We start from the raw sequence: 20,903 nt of genomic DNA on the forward strand, positions 1-20,903 counted from the left end.
TGGATTTTGGTGTAGTGAATTGGATTGGAAATACCATGACAGAGTTCAGGGTATGTTCTACCCCTGGCCACCAGCTTGCTGTGTTACCAGGGAGCACATCTGTCAATGACAGCAGGTAGTAGTAACAGTCAAATGGGGTTTGAATTCCAGTTCTGTCACTTCTTAGCTTTGTAATCTTCTGCAAGTTTGGTTGACAGAAGGATTAAATGAAATAATTGACCTAAAGTATAAAGCACAAATGTTGTTACAGATTAAGCAGTTGATAAATATTAGACACTGGTGTGGTGATGAATGGCACTGGGAGTAGAGGCTGTAGTTGTTTGTTTTATTCTGCGCATATATAAATTTTATGTAGAAAATAGTAATGTCAGAACCATTTGGAATAATATTGACAATCAGTATTAGTTGAGTTTCAGAACTGGGAAATCACTCACATTTAAACTATAAATGATATGTTTATTACAATAGTGCTTCCTGTATAACTTTTACAACATTAATGGCTCTTCTTGTACTAACTCTTAAAGCAACAGTGTCATCTAGTGGCCGTGAAGTCAATAATGAACAATTAAGAACACCTGGATAAAATTTGTGAGGTTTTTATCTGCACAGAAGTTATTGAATTTATATCAGTGATAATGTTGATGGTAAAATTTTCTGTAACCATTACATCAACTCATCTCATTTTATCTCATTAAAATGATGCACATTCGACAACATGAGGGCATTGGGTATCTGCTGTCCTTACCTACTTTTATTAAATAAACATACCAGGAGGGTTTAATTATGAAATTACTCAGATGTACTTTGGACTTCCAAGACCTTCTCCTAACTCTATTATTCCCTGAAAACTTTGGCATAAGGGGAGGGATAAGTGAGCAAAGTTGGAAATATGAAACTTGAGACTTCCTCAATTACCAGCCTCAAATTGCCATTCATTCTATTTAGGTTAGAGGTTTCTATTTTCTTTTTCATGCAGTTAAGAATATCTATGCTTTTCTTTTGGAAAAGAAACTTTCCCAAAACACAAATTAAGATATAAATATCTGGTTACAAATTTTGTATCTGTATTAATTGGGGACCAGTGTCTATTCCAGATACATTACGTAGCTTCTGTCTTGAGGGCTTTTCAAAGAGATGAGAGATTTATAGTTCATAAAGTTATGCATGTAAGTAAAATTTTCAGAAAGTAATGAATAGGGCAGCTTTTGTTCACTTCCAGAAATGTCAAGAGAAATTAAGTTAAGAATCCCAAGTAGCTTTTAGGGGAGATTTTACTCTGACCCCATTTAATCTATTTGTTATATGAGAATATTATAAAAGTCACAAACTGGAATCCCATGGCCTAATGGTCAAAAGATGGTTAAATTAAGTAAACTTGGCATGAAAACTGGTAATATATCAACTCAGATATGGCTCAAGAGTTATTAATCAATGATTGTTAGAAGTATTTCCTGAGTTTGTGAGAAATACATATATTTTAAACATCAGTTTGAAATCAGCCCTTTTAAAGAACTAATCTTTTTTAGGTATACTTTTTAAATCCCCAGACAATAATTTTCAATTACTAAATATTTCTGTGGCTCCCAGACCTTTTGCAGTTTTCTCTTCCCCCAGACGCCCCTTCACCCAAAATCTCTCATAAATTTTTCATAGCTTACACTGTTTCACAGTGTTCCTAGACTGGTGGGAATTCTGATTTTCTCTTTTCATCTTGATCGAAATGAATAAACATATGAACATGGATAATTTATTAGAAACTGCATGCCAGATTCTTTAAAGTCAGTCCTAAATATGAGTGAGAATGTACCTCCAGTAATATTTCTTTCCATCTCCTCTAGTTCTTCTTTTTCTCTTGCTGTTTATTTTTAGGACTTTAGGGACTTAGCCCTCAATTACCAGAGTTGAGACATAATTCTACCTTGCTGAAATTCCAGGTACTTGGGCTGGGCACGGTGGCTCATGCCAGTAATCCAGCACTTTGGCAGGTTGAGGTGAAAGGATTGCTTGAACCCAGGAGTTCAAGGCCAACTTGGGCAACATGGCAAAACCCACTTTCTACAAAAAAAAAAAAAAAAAAAAAAAAAAAAATAGCCTGGCATGGTCGCTCAGGCCTGTAATCTCAGCTAGTCGGGAGGCTGAGATAGGAGGATAACTTGAGCTCAGGAGGTGGTGGTTGTAGTGAGTCAAGATCACACCACTGAGGGAGGGAGGGAGGAAAGGAGGAAGGAAGGAAGGAAGGAAGGAAGGAAAGGAAGAAGGAAGGAAGGAAGGAAGGAAGGAGGAGGGAAAGGGAGGGAGGGAGGGAGGGAGGGAGGGTCAGGGAGGAAGGAAGGAAAGGAGAAGAGAAAGAGAAAGAAACCAATGACTGTTTTCCACAACAAGGTACATAGCCTTATTCATTGAATGAAAAGATTATTTCAATTTTCCCATTGAAAAATATAGGGTTTTCATTCAAGTTTGGCTGTTTTATTTAACAGCATCAAATACTTCAACATTTAATTTCTGAATTCCCTCATGGGACTTGAGAATGGAGCAAGTATTTTATGAAGCTGAAAAGAAGGCAAAAACAGGTGTCTTTCACTACCAAGTCTCTGTGCCCCACTTTTATTAAAAAAAAAAACAGAAGGGCCACCCAATTTTAATGAATGCAATAACAATGACTATGTGTCATTGCTTTAGTAATGGCTAAATGGTTGGCAACTACTCTACTTCTTAAGAGACCTAGAAGAGCTTCCTAATGCACACACTAATTAATGAAGGGTTTGGTGGGCCACTCTGAAAAATAACAGCTTTAACATTTTGAGCAGAATTAAAAAGAAAAGTTTGTGATATGTCCAACAGACTTGCTTAAAGCCGATTAAGTTATACAACTCGTGAGCTCCAAAATGTATTCCTAACCAACATTTCACACCCAGAAAGGCGGTAGTCATCCATTGAAGGACATGAAAAAAACAGATACCAGAATTGTCAGAGAACTGAGGATTATACTAGTGAAAAAGAAGTTAAACTAAGTTGATTAGGAAAATGATTTCAAGATTCACATAAACCAGTATTAAGTCTATTCTTGTTTCAGTTTTCTACCTCTGCCCCTGACCAATTTGGAATAAGCAGATGTTTCTGGAAACCCAGATTAGAATATCATGCTTAAGATTTTTGGAGAAGAGCCCACAGACAGAGTGAAGGCAGTAAAAGAGAATGGAAGGTTGTTCTGGGGGCTGGAAGACAGTAACTCACTCACATGTCTAAAAATAGTATGTCTGTAACAACAAGGAAGTTCAAAAGATTGTTGTAGCAATTCTGGCTTTCTGGAGGACTCTATGACCAAAGCATAGGTGGACTGACAATAAAACACATTGAACTAAAACAGAGGTAGCTGAGAGTTTTAGGTGTAGTTTGGGACAACTTGCTTTGCCTTTTCAGCTTTCAAGAACATATTTGTCTGAAAGGTGAGACTTAAGGTTCCACACCCCTCTCCTACATTTTCTTTTTCTGTTTTTTTTTTTTTTTTTTTTTTTTTTTTTTTTTTTTTCTTTTTTTTTTCTTAAAGACAGAATCTCACTCTGTTGCCTAGGCTGGAGTGCAGTGGCACAATCTCCACTCACTACAACCTCCACCTCCCAGGTTCAAGCGATTCTCCTGTCTCAGCCTCCCAAGGAGCTAGGATTACAGGTGTGTGCTGCCATGCCCAGCTAATTTTTGAATTTTTTGTAGAGACTGGGTTTTGCCAAGTTAGTCAGGCTGGTCTTGAACTCCTGACCTCAGGTGATCCGCCTGCCTTGGTCTCCCAAAGTACTGGGATTAGAGGCATGAGCCACTGCACCCCGCCCCTCTCCCACATTTTCTAAGGGAAAAGCTGTCTACTGTTCTTCCACGCTCTCTCTTCAGTGACCTACTTCTCTTTTCTCCTGCTTCTCTTCTTTTTCTCTTAACTTCTCTTCTTTTTCTCTTCTCCTCTTCTGCACTAATCCTATTTTGCATTATTGCAAGCCTCGATCCAATGAATCTTAACTAGGCTGAAATAAATTATCCTCTGTTTGGTGGTTTCTTTTTCATTAGGGTCTCACCAGGATATCAAAAAGCACAATTTAAATACAATCAGGCAAGACTGTGGAAGCATCTTTAAAACCCAAGGCATTCTCCACCAACTTGGAAGTATTCCCAATATAATTCAGTTCTCCCGATGAACATTAAGCACATTCTTGGCTAGAATTGTCAAGCCTTAATTTGTCAGTAATCACCAGCTTTCAAAAATGCATAGCCTTTATTGGAATCACAGGAGCCCCAAGAGATCAACTCATTCAATCATCTGTATTCTCTAAATGCTTTTCCCCTAGTAAAAGCAACATTTTGTTCAGATTGAAGCTTCATAGAGGTGTATTACAAGTCTGTTAGGCATAGGCAGTGCCTGATTCTTTTATAAAATGCTTTGAGCCTTGTGGATGTTCTGTCAACAAACACTAGCTCCATGAAATAGGTCAATTTAGGATGTCTGAAAACATTATCACTAGGTCTCCCCACTCTTTGCCAGCTATTCAAGCATTCTAGCACTCTGATTTCCCCAAATCAAGCCAATGTGATTTTTTAGATGCCTCTCAAATTCAGCAAGACATGTTTAACCCAAAAAAACTGGTTATGGGGCACATGCCCTGGAAAATCTACTGGTAAAATACAAGAGGGAATATACTTAATATTGTAAGGAACATAGTATGTTGTAGTGGAAAAGGACTGGAAAAGGACTTTTTTTTTGTTTTAACAATAACGTTTCCCTTTCATGGAAAGTGAAGTTTTGAATCAGCAGTAAAATACCTGATATCTTTTCATCACAGATTCTCTGAGTTTCTCTAAATATTGCTCTTAAAACAGTGTATTAGAATTCTCATTCATAATACAGACTCTATATGATGGGAAATAGAAATAACATATTTTGGTTAGAAATAAATGTATTTGGTTAGAAATAAATCTGAAAATGCTTACATTGAAAGACTTGAGTTCCATGAAAATTTCTATCAGGAAAGTGGTCCTTTATTTATTGCATATGTACTTTAAAACTACATTCAGAGAAAAACCTAATTTCAGATTCATTTTATTTTTCTTAGTCATTCTGGTCCTAAAAGAACTTGTGCGCTTGAAAATCTTAGGTAGTTTTTATTACATAATAACAAAATTATACAAAATAATAGATGAAGATTTCCTATACCTACTTTTCTAAAAAATGACACGAAGACCCATCACTATGACTATGAAGTTCTTATTATATCAAAGGAAAGCCATTGGAGTAATGTCAGATAATTCTCTGACCTCCACTTCCTGCCTAGCCATGGTAAAGAATTAAAACAGGGAAGAAAGACAATGCTCACATGTGCGCACGCGCGCACACACACACACACACACACGCACATATACATACACAGTTCCCTGTGTCATACAGTATTTGCCCCCTGCTTGGAGATCAGAAACCGAAACTACTGGCTCCATTTTTTTCTTATAGTTTTAGGATTTAAAATAATCCACCAAAAGCTGCAAATTGGAACACAGTGATTCAAAGTGTCAGACTCTTAATCCATCAGAAGAAAAAGAAAAGAAAAGAAATTTCATCACTGACACAGCCAGACCTTATTAAGTGGTCCCCTTCCAAGAGTGTGCCTTCTGACTTTGCAACAGGCTCCCCGTGTGTGATTCTGGCCTTCTCCCCATTACAAGAACCTTCTGTACATGTCCCTGTATCTTTGGTATCTAAGACTACAACATCTAAGGAAATAAGTTAATTGTTCACTTGCTAAAACCCCATATAAGACGAGTCTAAAAGAGGGCTTAAATTTGTAGAACAGCAGTGAAATCATAGTCATCTGATGATATAAGGATATAGTTCATTCCTTATCAGAATCCATGCCTTTGCTTATATTTTTCTTTCCAATGGCCTGTTGAGCATTTCCACTAATGTCCAGTTAGCATCCTTAATTTCCCATATCTATCATATAATTAAACTCATCCTTTTCCACCATATTCAGAGCCCCTTTCCAAATCTCTTACCTTGCTACTTGGCACCCACATTCTTACGAATACCCAAATAAAACCTAGATAAGATGGAAAGTTTCTAGCTATTCATGTCTCCACCCACTTTGCTCTTTGATGCATAGTAAGTTGGTTCTATCTCTAAAATAAAGGTCTTCTAAATCTATCTCATGTTCAGTTCCCACTGCCATAAACTCAACTGTCATTTAGTGTACTCATGCAGACTAGTTTTATAAATTCAATTTGGTCTTTTTCCTCCTTGCTTGATTATACCCTCTTAATTCATCTTCCGCACTGTTGCCATCACCTTTAACCATTCCCTGTTCTGTAGTATTGAATACACATAAACATAAGCTTCTAGAAATTCAAGGTCCTCCACGACATCTATTACAAACATTGACTGAACACGTACTGTGTTGCCAGGCTATGTGCTTTTCATAACTTGATTCATTTAATCTTTATAATAAGCCCCTGAAAAGGAACTATATTTTATGTTACAAGTAGAGAGGTCACTGATAGAGGCCTTGAGAAGTGAGGAAACTTGCTTCTGGTCCCACTGTGGTAAATACAGGAATAGGAGCAAAACGTGCTAGGAACCATCAGGGAAAAACTGTTTTCCAATTAGATGGAATTGCATAGAGAAGTCCCCAAGTGGGAATAGCATGGCAGGTTCAGAGCACTGAAAGGAAGACAGTTGGGAGGAAAGTGAGCTTAAGGAAAGAATGGCAAGAGGTGAGACCAGAGAAGAGGTAAGAAAAGCTAAACCACAAAGTGCCTGTAAGGGATGTCAAGGAGTTTGACCTTTGTCTAGAACATAACTGGCAGCTAATGAATGTTTCTATGTATGCTTTGGTTTATAGCAGCTTACTCATATTAAACAAAAATTGGACAAGCCCAAGTTGGAGAATGGATGAGCAAAGTGTATCACAGTTATAATATGGAATACTATTCAGTAACAAAAAGGAACACACTCGTGATATATGCAACAATATGGATGAATCTTGAAATCATTATACTAAGTGGAAAAAAAGCCAGCAGAAAAGAATAAATATTGTATGATTCCTTTTACAGGAAGTTCTACAACAGGCAAAATCTATGGTGAAAAAAAAAATCAGAAAATGGTTGTTTGCCGGGGGTGAAGGGGTAGCATGGAATTTACCAGAAAGCAGCATTGCCAGATTAATTTTGAATTTCAGATAAACAAATACTTTTTTAGTAAAAATGTGCACTGTGCAATATTTATGACATTACCATATAAAAGGGTATCCATTGTTTGCTAACATTCATATTTACCAGGGCACTCTTTATTTTTATTTGTAAAATTCATCAACCTTACAGAGAAGGGACATGAGAACATTTTTTGGGGTGGTGGCAATGCTCCATATCTTTATCAAGGTTTGGGAATGTATTTGCCAAAGTCTTGTAGATTGGTGCAGAGGAATGTTCATGTAAAAAAGCTAAAAATATAAGTATTTAACTCTAGTTAGTGATATGCACACTGAAATACTAGAAGGGAAATATACTGATGTTTACAACTTATGTCAAAATGCATAAAAAATAAGATAGACTGATGACTGAAGAGAGGAATAAATAGATACTTAATAAGGCAAATACAGTAAATGTTAATTATAGAATCTAGGTGATGAGTATATGGGTGCTCATTGCAAAGTTCTTCCAACTTTCTGTATGTTTGAGAATTTTCATAATAAAATGTTAGAGGGAAAAATTCACACCCTGCCCTCATGGAGTTTACACTGTAGTAGAAGAAGATAGACAATAAATACATTAGTAGGTAAACTGTAGAGTGAAATAGAAGGTGATGAGGGAGAAAGATAAGGGAAAGGCCTTTGTGCATGTTGGGGCGGGCATCATAATTTTAAACAGGGTGGCCAGGGAGGGACTTCCTAAAGGTTGTGGGGAAATGAGCCAGAACATCTGAGGGAACACTGATCCAGGCAGAGGAAATAGAATATGGAGAGTGGGACTGGCAGGATTCGAGCAGCGAAGAGCTTGGTCTGACATTTTAAAGGAATCCCTTTCTGGTCACTGGGCTAGGATAGATAAAAGCTTTCTGAGGCTTTGTCCGTCATCTCCTAAGTTTGGATAATGTCTTCTTTATGAGAAGTAGCAGTAAATATTTGTTGGATGGGCACTTAGAAACATAAAGTCAAAATCTTTCAGTGAGATACGGATATTTTATTCTTTGAAGTAGTACTTTCTTTTTCAAACCAATGTTACTTACTTGAATGAGGCATTTTAATTGGTCAGTTTTAAAACATTTTAAACGCACTTATTTGCCCTCTATTTGGAAAGATAAAATAATAAACCACAAGTATCCCCTGGTTTCTTCAGTCACACCAGAAAGAAATCACAGGCTTTGGTTATAATTAAAGTGACTGGAGGCTTTTTCTAATTTTACTAGGGGAGTGATGGCCATGATCCAACTTCCCTACTCTCCAATACACTCACTTTCTTCCTCTCTCTCCAAATATGTATCAAATTACTTACAAGAATAAAAGCCAGTAACTTCCCATAAAGTGGCTCTCCTGAAGCTTCTGGCCCATGCAGCCCCTACCCCAGGCTGTCTGCCTGCAACTCATGATCCAGGCTTAATGCTGACCAGCTTGCTCACCTTTAGTCTGCAGTGATATTGATGAGCCCCACCTCACTTCTTAAGGCCCAAACACTTACCTTTGAATGTGTCAGAACTCTCAGCTGCCTGTGGATGGCCTGAATCTATGATTATAGATCCTTTGCCTTCCCCATCCCACCTTCTAAAGTAGCCTTGCTCTTTTAGTTTCCATAGCTCATTTTCTCACTTGCCAACACCTATGTTTACTACTGTGTTGCCATATTAACTATCTTCATTCACTCCAGCCATGCATCTAGAAGCAAGGCACATGTCTCCTGTCATCTCAGGTGATTTCTCTGGCCCCTCAGGGCACTGACTCTAATGAGACAAGGACCTCTTACAAGTCCCTTCTTTAAGTCTGGTGTGCCATGGCTGCTCTATGAGTCTCCAGATCCCTTTTGAACTTCAGGTCAGGAGGTTTCATGCAATTTGGAGCCTTGTGGCCTACAGAAGGCTCCCAAAGTACCAGCAGTAAATTTGCACCTTAAACTGCCTAGGGAGATTCTCACAGACACGAGGCAAAATAGTTCTTTAGCAAGAGCAAGTGACTTCCAGCCACTTATTTTCTAATAGCTGTAGTCTAGAAAATAACTTAGACAGCAAGGAACATGCAGAGATATTTTATGAAGAAATACCAATGAGAGTTTCCAATGTTATTCTGGAGATGTTAGAAGCTTCATCAAATAAAAAAATTAAGCCCAGCTTTGTTAAAAACTTTCTTGGTAATATCCATTAATAAATATGTTAAGAAAGAAAACAATGCTTTTAAAATAAAAGTCCTAAAATAGCTATTATACATAATGGTTTATTGCTTTGATTATAGAAAAATAGTATCAATGCTTTAGCTAGATTTAGCAACTCTTTATCCACTGAATTCAACTAACACCATTGTGAAAAGTTGTTAGTAATATTGAGTAATTAAATGGAGAAAATCCATTTGGATTGCATTTACAAATAAGATACACAAACATAAAGAATCACAGACCACACTTGAATTACTCTTAATAACTGAGGACATAAATAGAATTCATTAATAATCCTAAAATAATATAGATTCTTCTGTTTGAAGCTACTCCCCCACAACATAGATGTTAAGAGATTATAACAAACAGTAAAAGAAACTTGAGTTTCTCTTTTTTATTCTCTGAGGCAAATGTGAGTGAAAAACAAAAATTCCAAAGAGCAGCCATAGAAGAGACAAAAAAGGCAAAAAATTGAAGCTAGATAATTCACAAGAAGTTATTTCTCCAGTTGCTTTAACTTCATCAGAATAAAAAAAGTTGGTTGTAATTGTTAGAAAATATTTTGCAGTTTCAGATCCCAAAAGGAGAGTTTCAGATGGATTATAGATTGACAAGATAACCACTCTCTCATACACATACACATACATGTATATGTGGAGAGAGATTGATTAAGTTTCTAATTTAATTAATCAGTGATTCAGAACATGAGTTGACCCCACAGGGCAGAAGTAGACGCATCCTTCCAGAGTCTGGTTACCATGGTGACACTTGATACATGACCATGCAACCAGTAACACTAAATTTCCTGACATCAGAGTAATGAATTTTTTTAGGACACATTTAGCCTGGGCTTTTAGCTTTTTAAATATTCAACTGGTTGCTATCCATTATATCCATAGGACTCACTCATTCACTTGCTTCAGATCTCTGATCAAATATTACCTTATCTGATTCAGGCCCTATATAAAAAGTATTCCCATAATTCTCTATCTTCTGGATCCTCTTTTACTTCACCAAAGTACTTATCATTATATTGTTAGCTCGTTGTTTACTGTTTGTCTCCCTCCATTAGAAAGTAAGTTTTATGAAAGCAAGGGCCCTGCCAGTTTTGTTCATGCCATATCATTAGAACAGTGCCCAGTAGATAGTAGCCCCTCGTTAATATTGGTCTAATAAGTGAATAAATGGGAAAATAAGAATTTGTTAAGAAGAGGTAATCATAAGAAGCCATTATGTATATTAGCTTTTAAAGACTTTCATGTTAAAAGCATTGTTTTCATTCTTAACATATTTATTAGTGGAGATTACTGAGAAAATTTAAATGAAGCTGGACTCCATTTTCATTTGATAAAGCTTCTAAAATCTCCAAAATAACATCAGAAACTCTCATTAGTTTTCTTCAGAAAATATATCTCTTTGCAAGTTCCTTGTTGTCTAGGTTATTCTCAGGACTACTACTATTAGAAAACAAATGTCTGGAAGTCATTTGAAGTTCTATTTTAGATGTCTTGAAATTGAGAAGCTTGGAAACACAGGTTAAAATGGAGAAACAGATTCAGACACTACTTACCGAGATGTGATAAATGAAGCTAAATGAAACTGGTGAGAGTAGAGATTCATTTGGTAAAGAAAAAGCGCTCAAAAAGAAGAAAATGGGACTGAGTAGAGAATCCTATGCAACACACGGTTTTGAGAGAAATATAGAAGAGGATTCTGTTAAAGGGATGGGGAAAAGGAATGGACCTCAGGCATATAATTCCAAGAGGCAGAAGACAGTCAATCAAGCCCAACCTTCCATGTAGTACCAGTCAGAGGAGGAGGAGCTGGACTGGGAGTAAGTCACTGATGACCTCTGAAAGGCCAGTTGCCATGATATGGAGGAGCAGAAACCAGGTTGCAGTACCTTGGAATATGACAAGGACAGGAGTAGAAAGGAGAAGTTAGGGAGCCAACATTTTCTTTTGTGTCACCTGAGATAGATGGATAGATAAAATTTTCTCCCCAAGACCAAGACGACACATACATTGTAGCTGAGATCATGGGGTTAAAAATGATAAACAAAACACTTTTCTAGGGGGCAGGGCCAAGATGGCTTACTAGAAGCAGCATGGTTCAGAAGCTCTCATCAAAAAAAAAAAAAAAAAAAAAAAAAAAAAAAAAAACCATAATAAGCATGTGAATCCTTCACCGGCAACCAAGGTATCCAGGTTCTCTCATCAAAATTGACTAGAAGGCTGGCATGACCCACGGAGAGAAGGAAGAGCAGTGTAGTGCAGCGGCCCACCTGAGAGCCACACGAAGGGGAATCCCCTCCCCCAGAGAAAGGAGGCAGTGAGTGAGTGCACTACTCAGCTGGGGACACTGTGCTTTTTCCACGGAACTGTGCAATCCACAGATTGGAAGATCCCACACACAAACCCATGCACTGGGACCTAGCATCCCAACCCTGGAACTTACAGATTCTTATAGCCTCTCAGCTGGAATCTGTTCAAGCCTAATGAACTCTTAGGAGGAGGAGCAACCAGCATCTGCTGCCACTGCCTGCTGTCTAAGCCATTTGAGCTCCCTGCGGGAGGGGCAGCAGCCAGCACTGGGACTCACAACTGCCTAACACGCTAAGCTCCCTAGGCAAGGGAAAGGCAGCCCCATTTCTATAGCTCCAGGCTGCGCTTTCTCCCTGCTGGAGCCAGGGAGTCTGGATGGCTTGGTCCCAACTCTTATCCCACAGCCCAACACACTGGCTGTGTCAGTCTATGGCCAGAGTGCTTCTTCAGGTCTAACCCTGACCCATTCTTCCTCAGTGGGTAGGGCTTCCCTGCAGGATCTCCAATAACTCCTGCCAGAGGCTCAGAGACAGAATTCGGATCTCCCTGGGCCTGAGCTCCTAAGGAGAGGGGTGGCTGCAGTCTCTAAGGACCAGCAGACTTAGCCTCTCCTCCTAGTAGTTCTGAGGAATCCAGACAACCTAGACAAGTGGATTTTCCCCCAGCAAAACACACCTTCTCCACCAAGGGACAAAGTGCTTTGTTAAATTAGTCCTGCTCCCCGTGCCACCCAACTGGGTGAGCTCCTCCAACAGGGTTTGTCAGACACCCTATACAGGAGCAATCCTACTGGCATCAGGGGTTGGGGCCTCTCGAGGTCAGAGGTCCCAGAAGAAGGAGGAGGCACCCATCTTTGCTGTTCTCCAGCCTCCTTGAGTGACATCTCCAGGCATGGGAGCGAATCAGATGAATAAGGCCTGAAGTGAACCCTCAGCCAACTGCAGCAGCCCTACAGAAGAGGGTACTGACTACTGAAAGAAAACAAACAAGCAGAAAGTGACAACAGCATCATCATCATCAACAACAACAACAAGTCCACCACAAAAACCCCATCCAAGAGTCAGAAGCCTCAAAGATTGAAACTAGACAAACTCATGAAGATGAGAATCAATGAAAAAATGCTGAAAACCCAAAAGGCCAGAGTGCCTCTTCTTCAAATGATTGCAACATCTCTCCATCAAGGCCACAGAACTAGACGGAGGATCAGATGGACGAATTGATAGAAGTAGACTTCAGAAGATAGGTAATGAAAAACAACAATGAGCTAAAGAAGCATGTTTTAACCCAATGCAAAGAAGCTAAGAACCTTCATAAAAGGTTAGTGTAATTACTAACTAGAATAACCAGTTTAGAGAGCAACACAAAGGACCGGATGGAGCTAAAAAACACAGCACGAGAACTTCTTAAAGCATACAAATGTACCAACAGCCAATCAACCAAGCGGAAGAAAGGATACCAGAGTTTGAAGACCACCTTACTGAAATAAGACATGCAGGCAAGAATAGAGAAAAAAAGAATAAAACAGAATGAACAAAGCCTTCAAGAAGTATGAGATTTCTTAAAAAGACAGAACATATGATTGATTGGAGTACCAGAAGGAGATGGGGAGAATGGAAACAAGCTGGGAAACACACTTTAGAATATTATCCGGGAGAACTTCCCCAACCTAGCAAGACAGGCCAACTTACAAATTCAGGAAATACAGAGAAAACCATTGAGATACTCCATGAGAAGATTAACACAAAGACATATAATCATCATATTCTCCAAGGTCAAAGGAAAAACTGTTAAGGGCAGCCAGAGAGAAAGTCCAGGGCACCTTACAAAGGAAAGCCCATCAGTTCTTTGAAACCAATGAGAATGAGGAGACAATGTACCATAATCTCTGGGACACAGCTAAAGCAGTGTTAAGAGGGAAATTTATAACACTAAATGCCCACACCAGAAAGCTAGAAAGATCTCAAATCGGCATCCTAACATCACAATTAAAAGAGCTAGAGAAGCAAGAGCAAACTAATCCAAAAGCCAGCATAAGACAAGAAAAAACTAAGATAAGAGAAGAACTGAAGGAGTTAGAGACACGAAAAACCCTCCAAAAAATAAATGAATCCAGGAGCTGGTTTTTTGAAAAAGTTTAAAAAGCAAATAGACTGCTAGCTAGACTAATAAAGAAGAGAGAGAAGAATCAAATAGACACAATAAATATGATAAAGGGGATATCACCACCGACCCCACAGAAATACAACCTACCATCAGAGAATACTATAAACACCTCTACACAAATAAACTAGAAAATCTAGAAGAAATGGATAAATTCCTGGACACATACACCCTACTAAGACTAAACCAGAAAGAAGTCGAATCCCTGAATAGACCAATAACAAGTTCTGAAATTGAAGCAAAAAAAGTCCAGGACCAGATGGATTCACAGCTGAATTCTATCATAAATACAAAGAGGAGCTGGTACCATTCCTTCTGAAACTATTCCAAATAATTCAAAAGGAGGGACTCCTCACTCATTTTATGAAGCCAGCATCATCCTGATACCAAAACCAGGAAGAGACACAACAAAAAAAGAAAACTGATGAACACTGACGTGAAAATCCTCAGTAAAATACTAGCAAACTCAGTCCAGTAGCACATGAAAAAATTTATCCACCACAATCAAGTCAGCTTCATCCCTGGGATGCAAGGCTGGTTCAACATATACAAATCAATAAATGTAATCCATCACATAAACAGAACCAATGACAAAAAACACATGACTATCTCAATATATGCAGAAAAGACCTTTGATAAAATTCAACATCCCTTCATGTTAAAAATTCTCAATAAACTAGGTATTGATGGAACATATCTAAAAATAATAAGACAAACCCATAGCAAATATCATATTGAATGGGCAAGAGCTGGAAGCATTCCCTTTGAAAACTGGTACAAGACAAGGATGCCTTCTCTCACCCCTCTTATTCAACATAGTATTGGAAGTTCTGGTTAGGGCAATCAGGCAAGAGAAAAAAATAAAGGGCATTCAAATAGGAAGAGAGGAAGTGAAGTTGTCTCTGTTTGCAGAAGACATGATTTTATATTTAGAAAACCCCATCATCTCAGCCCAACTTCTTGAACTGATAAGCAACTTCAGCAGTCTCAGGATACAAAATCAATGTGCAAAAATCACAAGCATCCCTATACACCAATAATACACAAGCAGAGAACCAAATCATGAGTGAACTCCCATTCACAATTGCTACAAAGATAAAATATCTAAGAATACAATTTACAAGGGACATGAAAGCCCTCTTCAAGGAGAACTGCAAACCACTGCTCAAGGAAATAAGAGAGGACACAAACAAATAGAAAAACATTCCATCCTCAGGAATAGGAAGAGTCAATATCATGAAAATGGCCACACTGCCCAAAGTAATTTATAGATTTGATGATATTCCCATCAAACTACTACTGACATTCTTCACAGAATTAAAAAAAAAAAAAAAACTTTTAAATTGCGTATAGAATCACAGAAGACCCTGTACAGCCAAGACAATCCTAAGCAAAAAGAACAAAGCTGCAGGCATCATGCTACCTGACTTCAAACTATACTACAGTAATCAAAACAGCATCCTACTGGTGCCAAAACAGACAGACAGACCAATGGAGCAGAACAGAGACCTCAGAAATAATGCCACACATCTACAACCATCTGATCTTCGACAAGCCTGAAAAAAACAAGCAATGGGGCAAGATCTCCTATTCAAGTAAATGGTTCTGGGAAAACTGGCTAGCCATATGCAGAACACTGAAACTGGACCACTTCCTTACACCTTATACAAAAATTAACTCAAAATGGATTAAAGACTTAATGTAAGACCTAAAACCATAAAAACCCTAGAAGAAAACCTAGGTCATACCATTCAGGACACAGGCATGGGCAAAGACTTCATGACAAAATGGTATAAGCTATTGCAACAAAAGGCAAAATTGACAAATGGGATCTAATTAAACTAAAGAGCTTCTAGAAGCACAGCACAGGAAACTGTTATCAGACTGAACAGGCAACCTACAGAATGGGACCAAAATATTTTGCAATTGACCCATCTGACAAAGGTCTAATATCCAGAATTTACAAGGAACTTAAACAAATTTATAAGAAAAAGACCAACAACCCCATCAAAAAGTGGGCAAAGGATATGAACAGATGCTTTTCAAAAGAAGACATCTATGTGGCCAACAAACATATGAAGAAAAGCTCAACATCACTGATCATCAGAGAAATGCAAATCAAAACCACAATGAGATAATCTCACTCCACTTAGAACGGTGATTATTAAAATGTCAGGAAACAATAGATGCTGGTGAGGCTGTGGAGAAACAGGAATGTTTTTACACTGTTGGTGAGTGTTCCACTGTTGGTGGGAGTGTAAATTAGTTGAACCTTTCTGGAAGACAGTGTGGCGATTCTTCAAGGATCTAGACCATTTGACTAGCAATCCCATTACTGGGTATACACCCAAAAGATTATAAATCATTCTACTATAAAGACACATGCACATGTATGTTTACTGCAGCACTATTTACAATAGCAAAGACATGGAACCAACCAAAATGCCCATCAATGATAGACTGGATAAAGAAAATGTGCTAGATACACACCATGGAATACTATGCAGTCATAAAAAATGAATGAGATCATGTCCTTTGTAGGGACTTGTATCAAGTTGGAAGCTATCATCCTCAACAAACTAACACAGGAACAGAAAACCAAACACCATATGTTCTCACTCATAAGTGGGAGTTGAACGTTGAGAACACATGGACACAGAGAGGGGAACATTACATACCAGGACCTGTTGGGGGGTAGGGGATGAGAGGAAGAAACTTAAAGGATGGGTCAATAGGGGCAGCAAACCACCATGGCACACGTATACCTATGTAACAAACCTGCATGTTCTGCATATGTATCCCAGTTTTTCTTTTTTTTAGAAGAAATAAAGAAAAAAAAAAACTTTTTCAACAGCTTAGGTTATAAGAAATTATTTCCCTAATCAAAATCAATTTACTGAGCAATTTTCCCTCAAAATAAGCATGCAGACTTTACCCCTGTAACACATTTTTGATGAGCTCCTATGTCTTTCATTTGTACTTGGGTTTTTATTTTTGTTTAAACTGCATTCTTGGTTAATGGAGCCTTTAGAAACTTACCTTGAGGCCCTACCTCTGTCTCAGTGGGGCCTGAATTCTGCTCTCTGGTTTGAGGATCTCTTTGTTGTGCTCCATTGATTTCATTTCTCAGTTATGCTAGAGGCAACTCTGATGCATAAAGAACCTGAATTAAACTCATAAAAGGCCTTGCTAGGAAGGTAACCTGATAATAACTACCTGGAAGATGAGAGACTCCACTCAGCTTTCCACCAGAAGGACTATAGGTAGTGACAAGAAGAAATAGATTTCTGGTGGGGTTTATATATAAAATTATAATGACATTTCTCACTTTTCTGAACATGCAGCAGCTTTATCTAAGTCTATCCTGTGGTTCTCACACTAGAGCATGCAAAGAGATCACGTGGAGGGTTTGTTAAAATAGCAATTGCTGGGCCACACTCCCCAAGTTTCTAATTCAGTGGTTCTGGAATGGAGCCAGATAATTTGTATTTCTAACACGTTCTCAACTGATGTGGATGGTGCTGAACAGAACACACTTCCAAGAACCACTGGTCTGTGCAAAGCATACCACATATTTTCATAACTTATTTTTCTACTTTTCTGTTGTCCTTCAAAGAAAATGAGCAAAATTCTCATTTCTGCACTACTGCCTCGGCAGTTTGTCATGTAAAAGTTTTTTTAAAAGAGAAAAAAAATTAAAACAGTCACAAAGTGATATTACAGGTTACCAAACCAGAGTTTCCAGGCTCTACTCATTTTTTTGTATGAAGGTCAATAGATATTAGTGCTTCAAATGAAATCACACAAATGTAATATGACTATCTAGTACAAAACAGTGATTGCTTTTCAATTGCAAAACATTCATAAAATAAATACTTTTCCCCATCAAAGTCTCTTAATACTCACCTAGAAAAAGGGGAGTGGTAGTCATAAAAGAGCAGGAAAAAAATAACTCACTTGCCACACAAATCTTTATTTTCATTTTTTTTTTTTTACTTTTTTTAAGCCAAAAAAAGCACACCTAGAATCTAAGCAAGCTAAAGGCAGATTGTAGTGCTTAGATTGGGAACATCACAATGGAATTATTTTTCTTCCTTTATTTAATATGTTGACAAAGAGAACAGGCACAGCACGGTATCCTAAGTAGGGCATAATCTGTGTATGCAGAGCTGACAGGGCAAGTTGAGTGAGGCTATGAAGGAGCACCTCACCTGTTCTGCACCTGAGCAATTCCAAAGAGGTTAGGGTCACGTTGAGTAAAACATTTGTAAGAACAAATTAACACTCGGAGAGGCACCAGCTGCAGATTCTTGCTTATCTTCCAGTCCTAAAAGTAAAGATTAAAAATAAAATTTAGTCAGTGTTCAATAAATATTTTTCATTAAAATAAATATTTGCTTTCTCAGAGGTTTCAGAACATTGATTTCTAAAGGACACACTATTCTATTTATGCTTGATTTGCTCCTTTCTCACACATAAAAACGCAAACTTAACTAGCTAAGAAAGTCATACTCAAATGCTAAACAAAATCCAAATGATGAAAGATCATGTGTGCTTTTATTCAAACATATCATTATGTAGTCTAACCATAAAGTGTTTGAAATGAAGGTGAAAAAATGATATAGAATCTACACGAACCTGACTTTTGTCCTTCAGGAGTATTAAATTGATCAATCTGCAAATATTTACTGAACTTCCTAATGGGCATCTTGGTTTTACCTGCCCAGCATGTAGTTTCCATGGAAATTAATCTTCCTAAAATTCTTTGTTCACTGTCTGCACTATTCATTAAGATCTTCACTGGCTAGGTCTCAGGCAAGTTGCCTAATACATGAATTAAATTTTTGTACTTCAAATATTTCTAATCTTACTTCTTAGTGTACAAAATAAGCAGTCAAAACCCTGTTAGCCAATTTAGTGTACATATATTGACCATTTATGTTTGAAATAATGGTAACCTCAAAAGCTTACCATTTCTATGTTTTATAATCATCTTCCGAAATCAACACAACTCTGTGAGAGAATCCAAAAGACTCCCACAACTGGTAACTGGGAAATATTTAATTGGTTGATAATGCTACTTAGTTTTACCATGAAACCATTTGGCCAATACCATTACAACCCACAATGAGAAATTTGATGGCTGTTCTGTTCACTCTTCCACAAAAGAACTCTGAGATCCTATTGAAAGGTTCAAACAGGTAAGCACAGTTATTAATCCACCCTCGAGAGAGTAACAGCCTTTTAATCCTGGTGATATATCAGCAGGGAGCCAAAGTCATAAGTCATATCCCCTTCACACCCATCTCCAACAGTGGCTGTGAAGCACTTAGAGGATACACAGCACTATCCTAACCATAAAATATTTTGGATGAAGGTGAAAAATGGTACATAATATCTACAAACCTGACTTCTTTCCTACAAAGATATTAATTCATCAATCAGCAAACAGGTACTGAACTCCTCAGTGGACGTCTTGGTTTTTCCTGTCTGGGATCCATTTCCCACTGTACTGGCACAAAAGCCCTGTTTTTCCTTTGGGCAACTACCACTCCTCCAATCTCAGTGTATATGCTGGGGGAATGAGAGAGCAACTTTTCTTACTCCCTGGCTCAATATATGACCAAGTAACTCAGGCCCAGGCAATGACTCAATTGCTTCCCTCTGACAATGGTGATTATTCTCGGGTAAGCACATAATGCAAGACAGTCCAAGGAAGCCAATGAACATCAGCTCCAGGACTTTCTCTGCATCTATTGAGAGAAGGAAGCTCTCCCTTTACTCCCAAAAGACACAATTTAGGCAGCTGCTACTGGAAAACAAAGCCAAAACAAAGGAATGCAGAGATAATAAATAAAGGACAGATTCCTATTGATAAATTTGGAAACCTAATTTATTTATTTATTTTATTTTATTTTTATTTTTATTTTTTATATACTTTCAAGTTCTAGGGTAGCAATTGTGCATAACGGTGCGGTTTGTTTACATATGTATACTTATGGCCCATGTTGGTGGTCGCCTGCCACCCATCCGAACGTAGTCAGCAAACGCCAATCAACTTCATATCTCTATATTTGTATACTCCATGCAAGCCCCTCCTCCCCTCCTCCATGATAGCCCATGGGGAGTGCACTGGAAACCCATCATCTTCAAGCAAACTAATACCAAGAACAGAAAACCAAACACCGCATCGTTCTCACTCATAGGTGGGACTGAACAAATGAGAATCACTTGGACTCGGGAAGGGGAACATCACGCACTGGGGCCTATCATGGAAACCTAATTTAGACATGACAAAATCTTCAACCAGATTCATCCCTGGACCTTCTTCACTGCTTAAGTTGGTATATGAGCTGGGTTTCTTTAACTTGCAACCAAGAGTCCTGACAAATTATAAGTTACCTAAAATCTGCACAACATTAGGCAAAGTGTCAGGCTACAAAGATATACGCAAACAATCCCTGCCTCTTAGCATCTAGTTGGAATCTTAGCATCTAGTTGAAAAGACAATAATCATACACACACACACACAAATAGAAACATATGGCTCAGTCCAAAGACAGGTTCTACATGAATGCAGAGAAAGGAGACACCATAGGCTGTATATTAAGCAAGATTTCACAATATAAGAAAAAGGTGAGCTGGGTTTTGAAAGTTGACTAGAAAGTATCTGCCTGGGGAGAAACCAAAAGGACATTTCAGGAAGGGTGAAATATGAGAGCATAAATTCAAGAATGTGCACATTGTATTGGAGAAACAATACAGTATAAACTATAAATAGACCATAAAATGTTAAATCATGGAATATCAACAATACATTAGTCAAGAAGTAAAAAGATTTCATAAGTATTTTTGAATGACAGACACATATAATATTTCAAATCTACTCTATAAGATATAATATTGATTCCCTAACTAGATTATAATGATAATGATTAAGTGATGAAATTGTGGTTGGAGAACAAATGACAAAAGACAGAGACTAAATATGGTCTTTTCCTTTTCCATATACTAGACAACCATCTCACCCAA

The 20,903-nt window shown here is 37.9% G+C and overlaps 1 protein-coding gene across 2 annotated transcripts in view; it reads right to left on the reverse strand.

Annotated features, from left to right (window-relative positions):
• Positions 1–17,854: 17,854 nt before the first annotated feature.
• LRRC69 (leucine rich repeat containing 69) overlaps positions 17,855–20,903 on the reverse strand; it is an 86,714-nt gene continuing 83,665 nt past the window's right edge. Inside the window, exon 6 of one of the 2 annotated variants that reach the window (XM_017871206.1) lies at positions 17,855–18,198. In XM_017871206.1, the coding sequence (XP_017726695.1) occupies positions 18,079–18,198 (120 nt within the window). In that variant the 3' untranslated portion in view covers positions 17,855–18,078. The remainder of the gene's footprint in view (positions 18,199–20,903) is intronic. The other variant, XM_017871207.1, reaches the window with a different exon arrangement.

This window comes from Rhinopithecus bieti, unplaced genomic scaffold (assembly GCF_001698545.2).
Source record: "Rhinopithecus bieti isolate Rb0 unplaced genomic scaffold, ASM169854v2 scaffold_6371, whole genome shotgun sequence".
Taxonomy (NCBI): domain Eukaryota; kingdom Metazoa; phylum Chordata; class Mammalia; order Primates; family Cercopithecidae; genus Rhinopithecus; species Rhinopithecus bieti.